Below are 14,067 nucleotides of genomic sequence, written 5' to 3'. Positions count from 1 at the left end.
GGCCCCTCTCACGCGTTGTCTCTCCGCGCCAGGTCCTGCATCCTCAGCGAGGTGTCCACGCGCTCCCGCTCCAAGCTCCCGTCGGGGAAGAACGTCCTCCTGCTGGGTGAGGAAAGCTTTCGGAGCCCTTCCCTTCCTTGCCGCATGCAGGCGTGCTCCTTAACGCTTCTGGGTCTCTTCTGGCGCTTCTCTTCGGTAGTGCCCGAAGGGGGGCGGGTATGGCCGTGGCAAGGGGCTGTTTTTCTCTCGCTTCTTACCTTACGTGTTTTTGCTTCGTTCTGGGTATCCAATACCTAGGGATGCTTTAGATATCTCCCCTCATCGTAGGTACCTCCCCATAATACCCTTGCCATCTTCTCCCACCCTAGTTCCTTAGACAGAGATGGCTTAGAAGGGTGGTTTCTATTGTCTTTCTCTCTTGATGAATGTTTTACTTGGGGCTGTGCGCGGGTTTGTCACCCGTTTCTGAAACCTCCCTCCTTCGTGCAGCCAATGCTGCTCGCTGGTCCGTGTGGTGTGTCATGCAAGCACTAAAATTGCTTCCGTGGCCCGAAGAGTATCAATGCCGGCTGCTCCCTGTCGGCCGGAGGGCGGGGTAGGTTGTGTGGGCGTGTTGGTTGTGCTCTGCCCACATGCACCCAGCTCGTCAGCAGCAATAGCATCAGCAAGTTGTGCGGCAGCATCGTTCACTGCTGCCGGCTTTCATTGTGTTCTGTTGTCGCCACTCGGTGCGTTAGTCCAGCCTTACGTTTGGTAAGCGTTAGAAGTTACAGAATGGGACTTTGATAGGGCGATGGTGATAGATCCAGCTATTATTAAGGGAAGGAATAAAATTATACGTCAAGCAAAATTAAAAACTTTGTGGGAAAGGAGGAGAAACTGATGCTTTCAGATATGGCTCTGTGTAGTGTCGTGGTTTGTACTCCCCTGAGGTTTTTCAAGTTAGGTTTTTTCAGTCCGTAATTCTAAAGCAATCACTGTCACTGTTTTTCTTCCTGTTTTGATAAGCTGAGTAGTGACTTAAAACTGACTAAAGGAGAAAACTACAAGGGTGGTCTAGTGAACCTTTTACAAGACTTACTACCCTTTAATTTGTTGCTTTTTTTATGTTATGTAATTAATCGATATGGAGATTGGAAGTTCTATTGATATTAAAGAAAGACTTAACACTGATTGACAGCTTTTTATGTGATATTTTCAATCTACATTGGATGATTATCCTTGTTGAAGTTTTCAGGTTCTTCTTCAAGCCATGATCTTTGCCAAGGAGGTTACACTCTTGTTTTTCCTCTCCTTTTGTAGTTGGACAATCCTTAATACTCAATAACTGAAGATGGTGCTTCTTTCAGAACTAGAGGACCACCACAGAGTATTTCCAAATGCGCGTTTAACTTGAGATGCTTAATTTGTTATATAGAAATTTTCTTTTCACCCATTTATGTAGAACTTATAGAATGACTTAACACTTTTTTTTGGTCTTTTCTGAGTGATGCGTTTTTTAAAAGATATGCATATTTATAGAATAAATTCTAGTTCTTTCTTTTAAATTGTGTCTTCTAGAAGGCCATGGTCCAAGGAAAAAAATATTTGACGTGTCTTCAGGAAAAAAAAGCATTAGATCTGAGGACTGGCCAGTGAGGTCATATTCTTTGTGAGGATATCTAATCCATGTACTACACTTTGCTGTTCACTTGCAAGTCATGAAGCTGCTCTTGAAGCACACTGGCACAGGAAAAGGAGTCTTATGTATTCTGTATTGGACAGATTCAGTATATGAGGTTCTGTCTCTTCAGGTTCTTGAGCTTTGTGTTTGCAATTTCTCTGCTATCTCATATTTCCTCTATTTTTAAGCCTTATGCCTTTAAATAATTTTCTGTTAGCTTTTGGTGTTAATACAGAGCATTTCTTGCCATGACTGTTTTCAGTGTCACCATTCTTTGAATACGTTTAAGCAGGAGTTGTAAAGCTGACTGGGGTCTTGATGGTTTTCAGTCGTTTTGTGGTAGGCAAAGACTTGCAGTATTAACAGTTATATTGGTCAAAACTTTGCAGCTGAAACATGGTATACAGTAACAACTGAATGCTTCTTTTTTAATACAAAATGTGTTACATAAAAAAATCCCCATAGACTCCAACACACCTCCTGCTTGTCCCCCTCAAAAAAAAAAAAAAACATAGAAAAACAAACAAGAAAAACCTACTACCTAGAAAATTTGTCCTAGCAAACAAAAGAACACTGATATGCCTGCAACATTTATATTTTTCAAACATTGCATATACTTGTATGCCTAGTTCTGGGAACCTGACTATGTCTGGCGTGCTAATTCTGCTATTGCAGTATTTATTTTTAGCTGTGTTAACATCTCATTTTTAAGAACCTGGAAAGCAGTTCAAGTTGTCAAGAAACAACTAAAGGAAATTTGGAATGCCAAATGTTAATCTCTAGATATGGCACACAGTAATCAACTCTACAGTTCTACTTCTCAAAAATTGTTTCACTTACAGGCATTTTTTCAATAAGTATTTTTCTGTGAAGACTTTAAACTCTTAATTGGCACCACATGTAGCATAAAAGCATTTCTGTTCTTGTATGAACAGATAATAAAAATGCAAGTTGCAAGTCACTTTTCTGTCAGTAAGTTCTGTCAGTAAGTGTGCTCTGATTCCTAGGCAGTTGTGTCAGTGACCACAGCTACCTCATTCAGCAAGCTATACCAGCAGAAAGCTTAAGGTGTCTCTGTGTTTTTGGGGGAACTGGGTGCTCTGTGACCTTTCTAGCTACTTCTTGCAGATAGCCGAGGACTGTGGGTTTTGTAATTCTTGCTGGGTTTGGTGTGGGGTTTTTTGTTCTTAGCGGTGTTTTTTGATTACTTGGATTGTCTCCTCTGCTCACTTGTGTAATAAAGGTAGCTGATCAGAAGAGATGCTTTTTGTTCAGTGTAATGGGAAAAATGGTGCTTGTAACTGGGAGCTCTCTTGTTCATTCCCTTCCTGATATGATTATATCTGAGCAAGCAGGTGGAATAGAGAGAGCAGCTCAGAAGTCACCGTTGCAGGTTATGAATCCATAGTGCTGTAGAATGTGTGCAGGCTTGGATTCGGAGACCTGAACTAGTGATCTGTCCAATGAACTGCTGCCTGCATTCAGGCCCTGTTGTCCACAGTCATTCCAGGATGCACAACAAAGCAGGCTCCCAGCTTGCAAGTTAACTGAGCAGTTTCTTTCCCTCTGGCTTTTTATTTCATACGTTTCTCTGTCTCTGAAGCAGAGCAGATTCTTTGCCTGCATTTCTGTTGATATCCAACCATCCAGTGATACATGTATGCCTCACTGCAGGTGTCTGTACTGCACACTTAATCTACTGAATCAATAGAATCTTAGTTTTCTTCATGCTTTTTACCCCACTTGATGATAATGGCTTTGAGTTCAGTGGGCAGTGAGTATTCAAATACCTTGTGTCCACATTTTGTCTTTACCCCAGGCATCTCACTTCTTAGGCCCAGGCCTCTTTGTTTGAGTCTTTGAGCTATGCTCCTGTCCAGTGACTTTCAGGATGCTTCAGAAGAAGCTTTCCCAGTCTACATCTAACTTAGAGGTACACTTTTCTGTGTGTACATGTAACAGGAATGGCTGTTATTGTAGAAAATGGTGCATCCTGAAGAGCAGTTTTAGCTTGCTACTTTCTTTTAGTGATCCCATGGAATGTAGTGAACTTCAAAATTAAGTTCTGATACAGCAAATTGTCATGAAAGTATATAAATTCAATATAAAATCTGCTTACTTACATTTGTTCTCAACATTACTTTTCCAGTTTCCAGCTATTTGAATAGGAAAATATGTTTATTTCACTATTTATTTCATCATTACAGCTGATGAAATACTAGTTCCTGATACTATATATATCGTTCATCTCAAACATTTTTTAATTCTCTAGTACTGCAGAAGTTGTCATATAGCTTCTATTCATCCTCTTCTTGCAAATTCTTCACCTTCCACAGGTGATAATAGCCTTCCAAATTTAGCCAAGTTTAGTTTCAATCAGTAGAGTTGTAAAGCATCAGCTGTTTTGATGGGGCATTGACCTAGATAAAATTCTAATTGCTTGTTTGGCAGCTGTTTTTTTATAACCAAGTAGTACTATTTCACAGTGCCCTTCCTGCTATAGTACCTTTCCAAAAAGCCATAGTTACGTGGATATAATGTGGTAAAAGTCAATTGGAACAGCACAGGAAGTTCTTGAGGTGCATTTATTTTTAATTTGTCTGTGGTTTGACAGAGCTGCCGCTGTGTACTAGATCTATCTGTGAAATAGTTTTAAAGGTGAGGAACAGTGAAAGCAATTGTGCTTTTGTGTTCTCCAGGCAGGTTAGTGACAGGAGCAACAATGAAGATGTCTCTTTGGTGGTAACACGGGATTATTCTGTCTTGGTAGTGAGCCTGGGTAAAATACGCTTCATGACTTACTGTTGTGTTAAAGGACAAGGCTTTTGTTAGAGATGTATGTTGTTCATATTCACTACAGAATTCTTTGTAGTATCTGTCTTATTCTGACTGTGGGTTTCTCCAGGCATAAATAACACTATTACTGCTGTACCTGTACTCAGCTGGGCCTTGTATCCTTCTGGTGCAGGACTTGACAAAAGGCATGCCAGAGCAGTGGTCTGCAGTCTGCTTTTGATCCTGTTGTAATGAAGAAGTGCAGCAAAGATGCTCTTCAGACAAGTTATCTAATTTTTCAGTGGCATAAGGGTACCCAATGAATCATATGTAAGGGAAAAGACTTAGGTGGTGGAGTAGAACAAATTTGAAGAAGTTTTTTGTCCAATGAGTAAATTATAACTTAGTGGCAAATTATTTGAAGCCTCAGTGTGACCTACTTAACGGGAACTTCCACGTTGTTTTGAGGGATTCTAGAGAAGGATTTAATGAGCATAATTAATTTTGTTCTTTAGTTCTTAAAAAGCAAACTTAATTTAGCTTACTTTGATTATTTTGTTCTTGTTCTGTGAAAAGCATTCTTCAATTAGTGTAGCAGCTGTAAACAAATCTCACTAATATGCAGCTATGAAGAAGGCAGTTGGTAGCTTGTGAGAAATATTTTATCTTGAAAATAGCTATAGTACACACGTGCTTAGTTCTAGTAGGAAGAAAACTGTTATGCCTACGTGGTATGAGGATTGAGACATCCCATGTAGTGTGGAACACGAGACAGCTCTGTGGTTCTGGGGAGGTGTCATTGCTCTGTTTGATAGCTCAGGTGTGAGCTTTGTGACTTCATTCTATCATACTTCAGTGAGGTAGATTTTTTTTTTCTATTAATACTCAATATTTTGTTAGAAATACTAGCTGTTGTGTATTGTTCTACCCAGAAGCTGTATTTTATTTTATGAAAAGTATAAAGCTAGTTCACAAAAATACGCTTTGTGGGGATAGGGCAGAAGGGGGGAGTAGTTAGAACCGTTATTTCTAGTTTTGCTTGGCCTTTTTGGAACATATTTTTTTAGAGATGAGTTGTATAATTCCCACATCAAGCTGAATTTTAATTGATGGTTTTAAAAAGCAAACAAAAAACTGACATCAAGGAACCAGTAGGATCATAGATTACCCACAGTTAAGTGTACTGAGGTCTTTTCAAAGAGCTGTTACAAAAACAAAATGAAGCCCCAGATGAAGGGGGGGCAGACTAATTGTACTGATGACACAAAAGAAACATTGACTTCTTGCTTCTTTGCTTTGCCATGTTTTAAACACACTTGACACTTTGGTAGAGAAACAATTTAAATAAAAAGTCAGAAGTCAAATGTGTACTGGAGATTGCCCATTGATTGCTATTCCAAGTACAGACTTCTGTGAGAAGTAAGAAATAATCTGGTTTTAAGACAAGTGAAAATCTGTTTCTGTTTTCATTTTCAAAACTGAAATAAATGGAGAAGGTAGTAAATATTCTTAATTGAAAAATGTTTGATTGAAAGTTTAGAGAAGTTCTGTAATGGCCCTGGTTCTTTTTAATGCAATAGTTTATGGTTGAACAGTTTTAATAGCAGTTCATAGGTAAGTGCCTGCTTGCCTTCATTCACAGAAGGCAATTCTTACACCTCTTTGCCCATCCTTCCCATTCTGTAGGTGACCATTCTGCTAACTTCTGTGTTGTAGCAGAACATTTAGTGATACACTATTTTCTGCTCAGGAAACATAGTTTTGGCCTGGAGTTGTAAGAAGTGAGAAGGCTGGGCAGGGTTTTGTGTTATGACTTCTTATTTTATGTTTGAGGGCAGCACCAAAGAACGGTTTCCTCAAGGTCTGTGTTGTAGGCGGGGTAGCACCTTGGACAGAGGAGCTGTGAGCAGCACAACCCCAAACTCGTGCACCTCGGGCTGAAGTGTGAGGATAAAAATGAAATGGTTTTTGTTTCGTTGAATATAAGACTTTCAGTTCTGTTAATGAGACTGTGAAATACTGCATGTAAGCAGATTGTCTTGGCTTTGTTGCAACTGCTTCCTAACCTGGCTTTTCTGAAAAATTAAACATTGTCCCTCTTTTAGTTGTGTTGAGCTTTGGTGTAGAGCACTGCTCCCCAGAAGCATTGGTTCTCTTTCCTCACTGGAATACTAATGTGTGAGTGTGGTTTGATGTAATGGAAAATTTTACTTCTTCAGGATTTACTTTGGAAAAGGAAGACCTCGTATGTTACTTGCAAAAGAAGGAAAATATGGAAAACGTTACATTTGCAATGATCTACTTTGACTGTTTTTATTCTAATGTACAATTCTTGATGTAGAATTGCAATGTAGAAATGTTTTGGTCTGTGAGCTTTTATAGAAGTCAGTAGTTAATTTGCTTATCAGACAAAAATAAAGAAGCTAAAGGATTTTCATTTCAAACTTTTGGAGGGAAGAGGAGGATGATGATAAGATTGTGCATGAGGCTCTGTTGTATATATTGCTTCAGCAGTACCTAAAAAATGTTTGTTTCATAATATTAATATGCAATTATGTTAAAGTCTGAGGAATATGAAATTCCCCTTTTTTCTGAAACTAAGCAACAATAGTTTTTCATCTACTTTAGAGTTATCCAGGGACGACAAAAAAGATAAATATACTTAGTTACACAAGACCCTAAGACTATTGATGTCCCGAATGAACAAATACATTTGCAGCTGTCAAAATTTTAAAAGGTATATGCAACATACTGAAAACAGAAAGAGGTAGATGGAACCTCAAGTCTTAGTGTGTTTTCTTGACCAAGGCAATCATCTTCTCATAACTTTTTATGGTGAATTGTGTGGGCAAAAAAGAAGCCACCCTTATGTCATATACAGCAGTCCTGGTTTTACTTTGACAGCTTCTTCCATAATATTGACTAATTTGGCCTAAATCTGTTGCGAGCTCTCTGTTCCTGTGGAACAGGTCACACTTGCCTAGACTGTTGGTTATCTTGCACCCTTGTGAGTGAGTTGTCCTATCTGTAGACCATTTGGTTTAAACATCGCTAACTTGTTTTGGGCCACTTGCCAGTATTGCTTCTAACTCTTTTCTCCACAGGTCTTTGGGGTTCTCTTATATAATTTGCAAACTGTATTATTCTCTTCATTTACCTGAGTAATTCCTGAAAGTAGTACCAATCCCTTCAGACTTCACTGATGCATCCTTGGCTTTTTAGTGAATGATGAGCATTTCTCTCTGCATGCAGTAACTTGTATAATACAGTTATGTATGTCAGTGATCCACCTACTTGATTTTTGTGTTTTGAAATGGGTGGATATCTGTGAAGGAAAAGGGAGCAAAGAATCTTCTCTACAGAACAGATTAAGTAATTCTGTGATGGAAGTCTGAAATTACTACTGTGGGTACTTATGTGTCCAAAGTTATTAATTTTGCAGCAAATCAACTTGTCTTATGCTACTGATAAAATTTCTTTCTGTGTAGACTCTGAACTTAATTACTGGAAAACTTTAGGAGGGAAAATAACATTCCAGCTCTTGTTTTGCCATAAGATATTAACTTAACAGTATTGAACTTCAATTTATGTTGGGCATTTGGAAATACAGGGGTGGGGAAGAAATGACAACACACACAGTCACATAAAGGGCTGTGGGACATACATTTCAAGTTTTGCCTATATTGTTTAGCATGAGCACTTTCAAACAATGGGTGCATAGATATTAGCATTTGTACAAGTATATTTAAGTTTAGACCTAAGTATCTTCTGTCATCTTTAGAACTTTTCATAACCGGAGATATTTCTTAGACTTAAGTTGCAGCCACTTCTGTTAGGAACTGGCAGATGTACCTTGCCAAAGATGCTAAACTTCCCCAGTGCAGACAAGTTTTAATCTTTATTGGCACCTATGAAAAACAAACATGGTATGCTAGAGAACTTAGCTAGAAGTCGGGTGTTGAAAGCTGTTCAGTACAACTCTGCTTTAAAAGGAATAAAAAATTTTGTCTTACCTTTTGAGCCTTCTGCTAGTACAAGTTAACGGAAGCTGCCTGTTCATGGTAAAAGAACAGAATGAGTCATGTGGAAGTGGTTGGCAAAAGTAATAGCAACTTCAGCAGCATAACGTGTCAGTGCAGCAGCTCAGTAAAGGCTCTTCACTTATTTGTAGATGACAGGATTAAGAAGCTTGGGTGAGGGCAGAGGAGAAATTATAACTCGTATCAAGTGATGAAGCTTGAGCCCTTTGCTTGTTGGGTAGAATTTTAATGTTAAAGAGTGTTCTTATAAGAAGAAGGAAGTCTTAATGTATGACTAGGAACTAGCTGTGCTTTCCAATGTTTAAGACTAGCTATGTTTTTTTAGGTGCATCTCGACAGAGTTAAGGAACTAGCAAACAAACTTAAATGTTGAAAAAAAAACCTGATAGAACATTTTTCACTTCTCTGAACTTAACTAGATCTTAAACTTCAGTTTTAGTCTGATTTTCTTTCTCTCATTTATTTACTAAAATGTCTTCTCATTCTATTGAGTGAAATTGTGTGGGATATTTAAACAGTCTTATGCCTTCTGGTAGCTTCTAGACTAATAGTGAAATCTGAAAATAAAGCTGAACTCTAAATTCATCCAGTAATCTTAGGAATTATATATTAAGTACATTCAAAATCAGTCTGTCAAGGTATGATTTTTCTGCTGTTTTCTGTGGTTATACCTGTAGTCTTTTTAATGTAGCTTTAATATTGTCTATATGATCATGGTCAGCTCCTTTTAAAGGGAGCATGTTTAGCAGTGAAAATTACTGTCCTTGAACTCTTCTCCTTGTTATGTAGTTAACAGCAGTTAAAAGTATGTATAGGAGAGAACAAAAAAGTGTTCTGTTTGGCATAAAATTGATCAGGTACTTCTTAGGAGCTTGGTTTTAATCTTAATTTAAAAACCTGTGAGTTCTAAGAATTTTCTGATGTCTATCTGTTACATACCCATTATACTGCTAAACTAGAGTGGGGAAGACCTTTGTGTCCCAGTTCAGCTTGGTTCCGCTTTCAAACGGCGCTGTAGAACTGCATGTGAAGTTTTCCAGCTCTGGGACATACTGTTAGTTTTTCAAGAAGAGTCTCTGGTAATAGCTGGGGTGTTTTACACTGTGCTCATGCTGTAGGGTTCGTTGGTTATCCAAGCTCCCTTTGAGAGGACAGAACAGGAGTGAATGGACCTGGATTGCAGGCTTGTCACTACTCTGTGTGTACCCAAATGCACATGTATTGTAAGGCAATCAGTGTATATTTTGTCACCTCTTCTTAAGGTCTCTTTAGACCTGTAAAAAGATTCAAAGAAACCAACCTATAAAAGCTAAGGAAAACAGATTTGCCTTATTCAGCCTGGGGTTGTGTGCTGCCCGATATAACCAAGTTCTAAATCAGATTCTTCCAACTTCAAGTCACAGTAAGCTCATCTTGCACTCTACTTTAGGAAGACTTTGTTAACCCTTTGGTTTGGTTTGAAAGACTGCAAATATTCAAGATGTTTAACTCCTCCTTAAGATATTTTTTTGAAGATATGTATAAAAGCCTATTTCAGGTAGGATAGTTGGTGGCATAATTGCACTTATCAATAATTAGAAATAAGATTTGAAGCTGAGGCATGCCCTGTGAACAGATGGGTGAGTTGGGCAAAGTCTGCTGTATTTCAAAACTTTAATGAGCTCAGTCACCCTGTAAGTGTATGGTTTCCTTCTGGCCTCAGGTTGGTTCTAGTATGTAACTGCAATTAAAGATTGAGTGGTATCTAACTTCTGTCTCTCCAGGTGAAGATGGAGCAGGTAAAACTAGCTTAATAGGAAAAATTCAAGGCATAGAGGAATACAAAAAAGGAAGAGGAATGGAGTATTTGTATTTAAACGTGCATGATGAAGATCGGGATGGTAAGTTTGTACTTCTCGTGTCTTAAACCAATTTGATAACAATGGTTCAGTCGTGTGATACTTGGAATGACAGTGGGATGTTTTTCTTTCTTTATAATTTATAAAGAGTCCAGCTTAGGCCATGAGTGATTGTATCATGAGGAAGTTTCTCAGTGTAATTTCTTTAGAAGCTCCTTAATGGCCACCTAAGCAGTAGAGGAGAGGAACCAGCAAAAAGAAAAGGATGAAAAGACAAGACCAGGGAAACAGTCTTAGCTGCAACATTCTGAATGGATGTGTGTTCCTCAGGCTTAGAGGAAAACCACCAGCCCAAAAATTTGGAGGAAGGAGGAGTAAAGTAGGACCTGTGTTTCAACTGACTTGAGTTGGGTTATGGCTAGAAGGTAAACAAGAGATCCATACCCGAAATACCTGCAGTTATGGAATGGATAATTGATGCTTGTATATGGGGAAACAAGGGAAGGAGTACGACTAGGCACTGTAGAGGTGCAATGGATTGTCTAGAGGCAAAACTTGGATCAGGGTGTGAATAAGGACATACTGGGAGCTGTGGGAGAAAACTGGAACTCGTATCTGTATTTCTTCTTATAGCATAGATGAAAGGAGAACCAGAAGCTATCCCTTTTTTTTTTTTTTTTTTTTTTTCTGAACTCACCTGCTTTCTTGACTTCATGTCTGGCTATTGATCTCAAAGATGACTTGACCATGGTTAAAAGGATTGGGAGTTTGATCTAAATGTCTTCCTAAGAACTTCTGTAACAAACAATAAACACTTAACAGAAGACAAAATGTAATTTTATTAAGCTATCTAATTGTGAATTAACAGCCCTTCATTTGCTGCAGAAGTGTCTCTGAATATTGGAGTATAGTGCTTGGCGGGGGGGGAAGCAGTGGGATGGACTATTTTATGGTCCTTTTGCAAATCTGAAGAGTAACTTTATTGTTTAAGTCCAACTACATCAATTAAAAAACGGAGGTTTGTATAAAACCTAAATCAAAAACCTAAAAAAAAGGTACATTCTATACTTTAAAAGTTACCTAGGCATATCACATTTGTTCTGGAAGATGGATAGTAGTTCTGAAAGTTGAGTAGACCAAGGGCTGAGAAGGGATGGCTGAATGCACCCAATTCTTCCCTTCTGAGTTGCACCTTGGTGGGGGGCGGGGGGAAACAACACACACATTTTTCCCTCTATAAAACAATGAACATTAATTTGGAAAGGTTGAAGGCTATCTCTGGATCCTCGCTCTCATATAATGTGTTTAAGATCTTCAGTTATCAGCCAGTAAACATCAAGGTGAGAAGGAGCTTGTCTCCACAGGCTGTAGTTTACTGTGTTGCTGTGTATGTTCAGCTGACTGATAAAACTTGTAATCTGCTTCCTTCCTTGTATTTTACATATCTAAAGAACCTTTACCAGCCATTACGGATTGGACTGTTTCAAGTAAGTCTCATAATCTATTTATTTATTTATTTTTTATTTGTAGACCAAACAAGATGTAATGTATGGATTTTGGATGGTGACCTGTATCACAAAGGTCTTCTTAAATTTGCAATGGAGGCAAGCTCTCTAAAGGACACTCTAATTATGTTGGTAGTAGACATGTCTAGGCCTTGGACTGCACTGGATTCTTTACAGAAATGGGCAAGCGTTGTGAGAGAACATATTGACAAGTTAAAAATTCCTCCTGAAGAAATGAAAGAAATGGAACAGAAGTGTGAGTATTCTGCAAATACATATGAATAAACTTAAGTCAAATACGCTTAATGCTTTTTGCACCATTTAATCTCTCCATTGCAGTGTTTTTTCATTCTTTGGAAATGTTACTTCCATTAGGAGTTATCAAGCAAGTCCAGCTTCATATAAGTCTCGAACAGAAAGAAAATACTAGTGTTTTACATACAGCTAACAGAAGTACCGTAATGTGAGGGGAGAGGGAGCTTTCAGAATGAACATAGCCGAGTTGAATTCAGTCTTCCTTCTTAGAGATTTTTCTCAGTAGGATACTCGCAAGTGAAAAAGCATCTTAGCTTTCAATTTTTTTTTTTAAAGGCAAATCACTGCATTAGCTTCTTAACTCTTCCTGTGATTAGTCAGCCTAGAGAATATAGGACCTGTTCTGTGCCTACAAAAAGTGTAAATGTTGAAGGGACTCATGACAGTATGGTAATGTCTGGTCCTTTTCTACTTCTTTTATCATAGTTATTATTGACACTAATCCAGCTACATGTTTGTTTTGACATGGATATGGTACAACTCTATCAGTGCCATGTCTTTTTCAACAAGCATAACAAAGATGTTGCAGGATTCCTGAAACTGACTGAACTCATTACCTCTTAGTTCTGTATTACTTTTGGGCAGCCACTGTATTTCCCTAGGGGTACTAAAACATGAGTCTTTCCCGTTCGTCTCTTAGTGGATTACTGAAAGGAAGACCATTTGAAAAAGCTGTCTTAGGATCAAATAGCATGAGTAAACCTTGTTTAGAATTCTGAAGTTGCTCTCTTTACCTGTATGTTCTTAGCCAAAGGACTGCCAGATTGCTTAATGGCTTTTCCCGAAATGCAGGTTGTGGTGTGCTGTGATTAAGTAGCCTATAAGGTGACAGTTGTAGATACGCTGGAATGGGGGTGGATGGTTGTTTTGTTTGTTCTTTTAAGAGAGAGATTCTTCTAAGGGAAGTAGCATCCTGGAGAATCATGTCTTCCACAGCAAGAATTTGTTGAGGAGGGACAAGCTGAGCTATTTTGGGTGTGGTTTTTGGTTTGGTTTTTGGAGGGTGGTGTGTGCGCATGCACATATGTATTAAACAGCCCTCCAAACAGTTTTAGGATAGGATTTTACTGGATGAAAGTAGTAAAGGTACGCTGTCTCTGTTATCAAAAGTGTGCAGGCTGATAGTTTTTCTTCTTCAATGAACAGAATAGGGAAACTCTACAAAATTGATAAAGTCTAAGTGATAAAGTGCGCCAAGAAAAACAGCTACTCATTAAAGTTTTATATGCTCTCTTGTTCTTTTATCTTCTGGTCTAATTCTTAGAGTTGCTATGGTCTTTATGTTGTGTGTAACAGAAGCCCTGGGCACCATCCAGATAGGACTAGAAACTGGCTTTATTTTGAACCTCCTGTGATGTGGCTTCATGCATTGCTAAGTGGGCTTGCAGCCTGATAGTGCCAAAAGGAGGAGGGAGGAATCTAGTTTGCTTGACTCTTGGCTACATGGTCCTGCTTATTGTTGTGCCAAGCTTAGTGCTCCTGTGAGCTGATTTAACTTGCTAACAGGACTGAAATCCACTGAGGGTTTGTATGTATTCTCTGGAGGTGTGTTACTGTGTATGTCTTCCGGTTCTAGTAACTTAACTCCACTCAAAGACAGACCCTGTGAGGACTAAAACTGGTACGGGAAGATGTTAGAGGGTACATAGCAGCTGTGTGTGTGGGGTTGGAATAGCTCTTCTGGTTACTGAATGCTGCTGTGTCTCCTGAAGCTTTGTGGCCAGGTCATTTTAATCATGTCTCTGAGGAAGACCTGAGATTGTATTCTACAGTCTTTGAACTGCGATATCCTACATCAAACCTCCTGTTTACTGTTTTCTGTACTTGGATTAAAATTAGTATGTTATGGTTGTACAATGGGAATTTTAGTAATCCACTGGAGGACTTCTAGCACTGGAGTAGTGTGATTTTTATTTTAGCATGCAATTGTC

The 14,067-nt window shown here is 38.7% G+C and overlaps 1 protein-coding gene across 1 annotated transcript in view; it reads left to right on the top strand.

Annotated features, from left to right (window-relative positions):
- Positions 1 to 37: 37 nt before the first annotated feature.
- Positions 38 to 14,067, top strand: part of DYNC1LI1 (dynein, cytoplasmic 1, light intermediate chain 1) — a 25,069-nt gene continuing 11,039 nt past the window's right edge. Inside the window, exons 1-3 of the mRNA XM_008949887.1 lie at positions 38 to 106; positions 10,242 to 10,358; positions 11,847 to 12,077. Of these exons, the coding sequence (XP_008948135.1) occupies positions 10,316 to 10,358; positions 11,847 to 12,077 (274 nt within the window). The 5' untranslated portion in view covers positions 38 to 106; positions 10,242 to 10,315. The remainder of the gene's footprint in view (positions 107 to 10,241; positions 10,359 to 11,846; positions 12,078 to 14,067) is intronic.

Source organism: Merops nubicus, unplaced genomic scaffold (assembly GCF_000691845.1).
Source record: "Merops nubicus isolate BGI_N331 unplaced genomic scaffold, ASM69184v1 scaffold11941, whole genome shotgun sequence".
Classification (NCBI taxonomy): domain Eukaryota; kingdom Metazoa; phylum Chordata; class Aves; order Coraciiformes; family Meropidae; genus Merops; species Merops nubicus.
The sequence above is the reverse complement of the archived record's forward strand: the minus strand, read 5'-3'. Positions and strand labels throughout refer to the sequence as shown.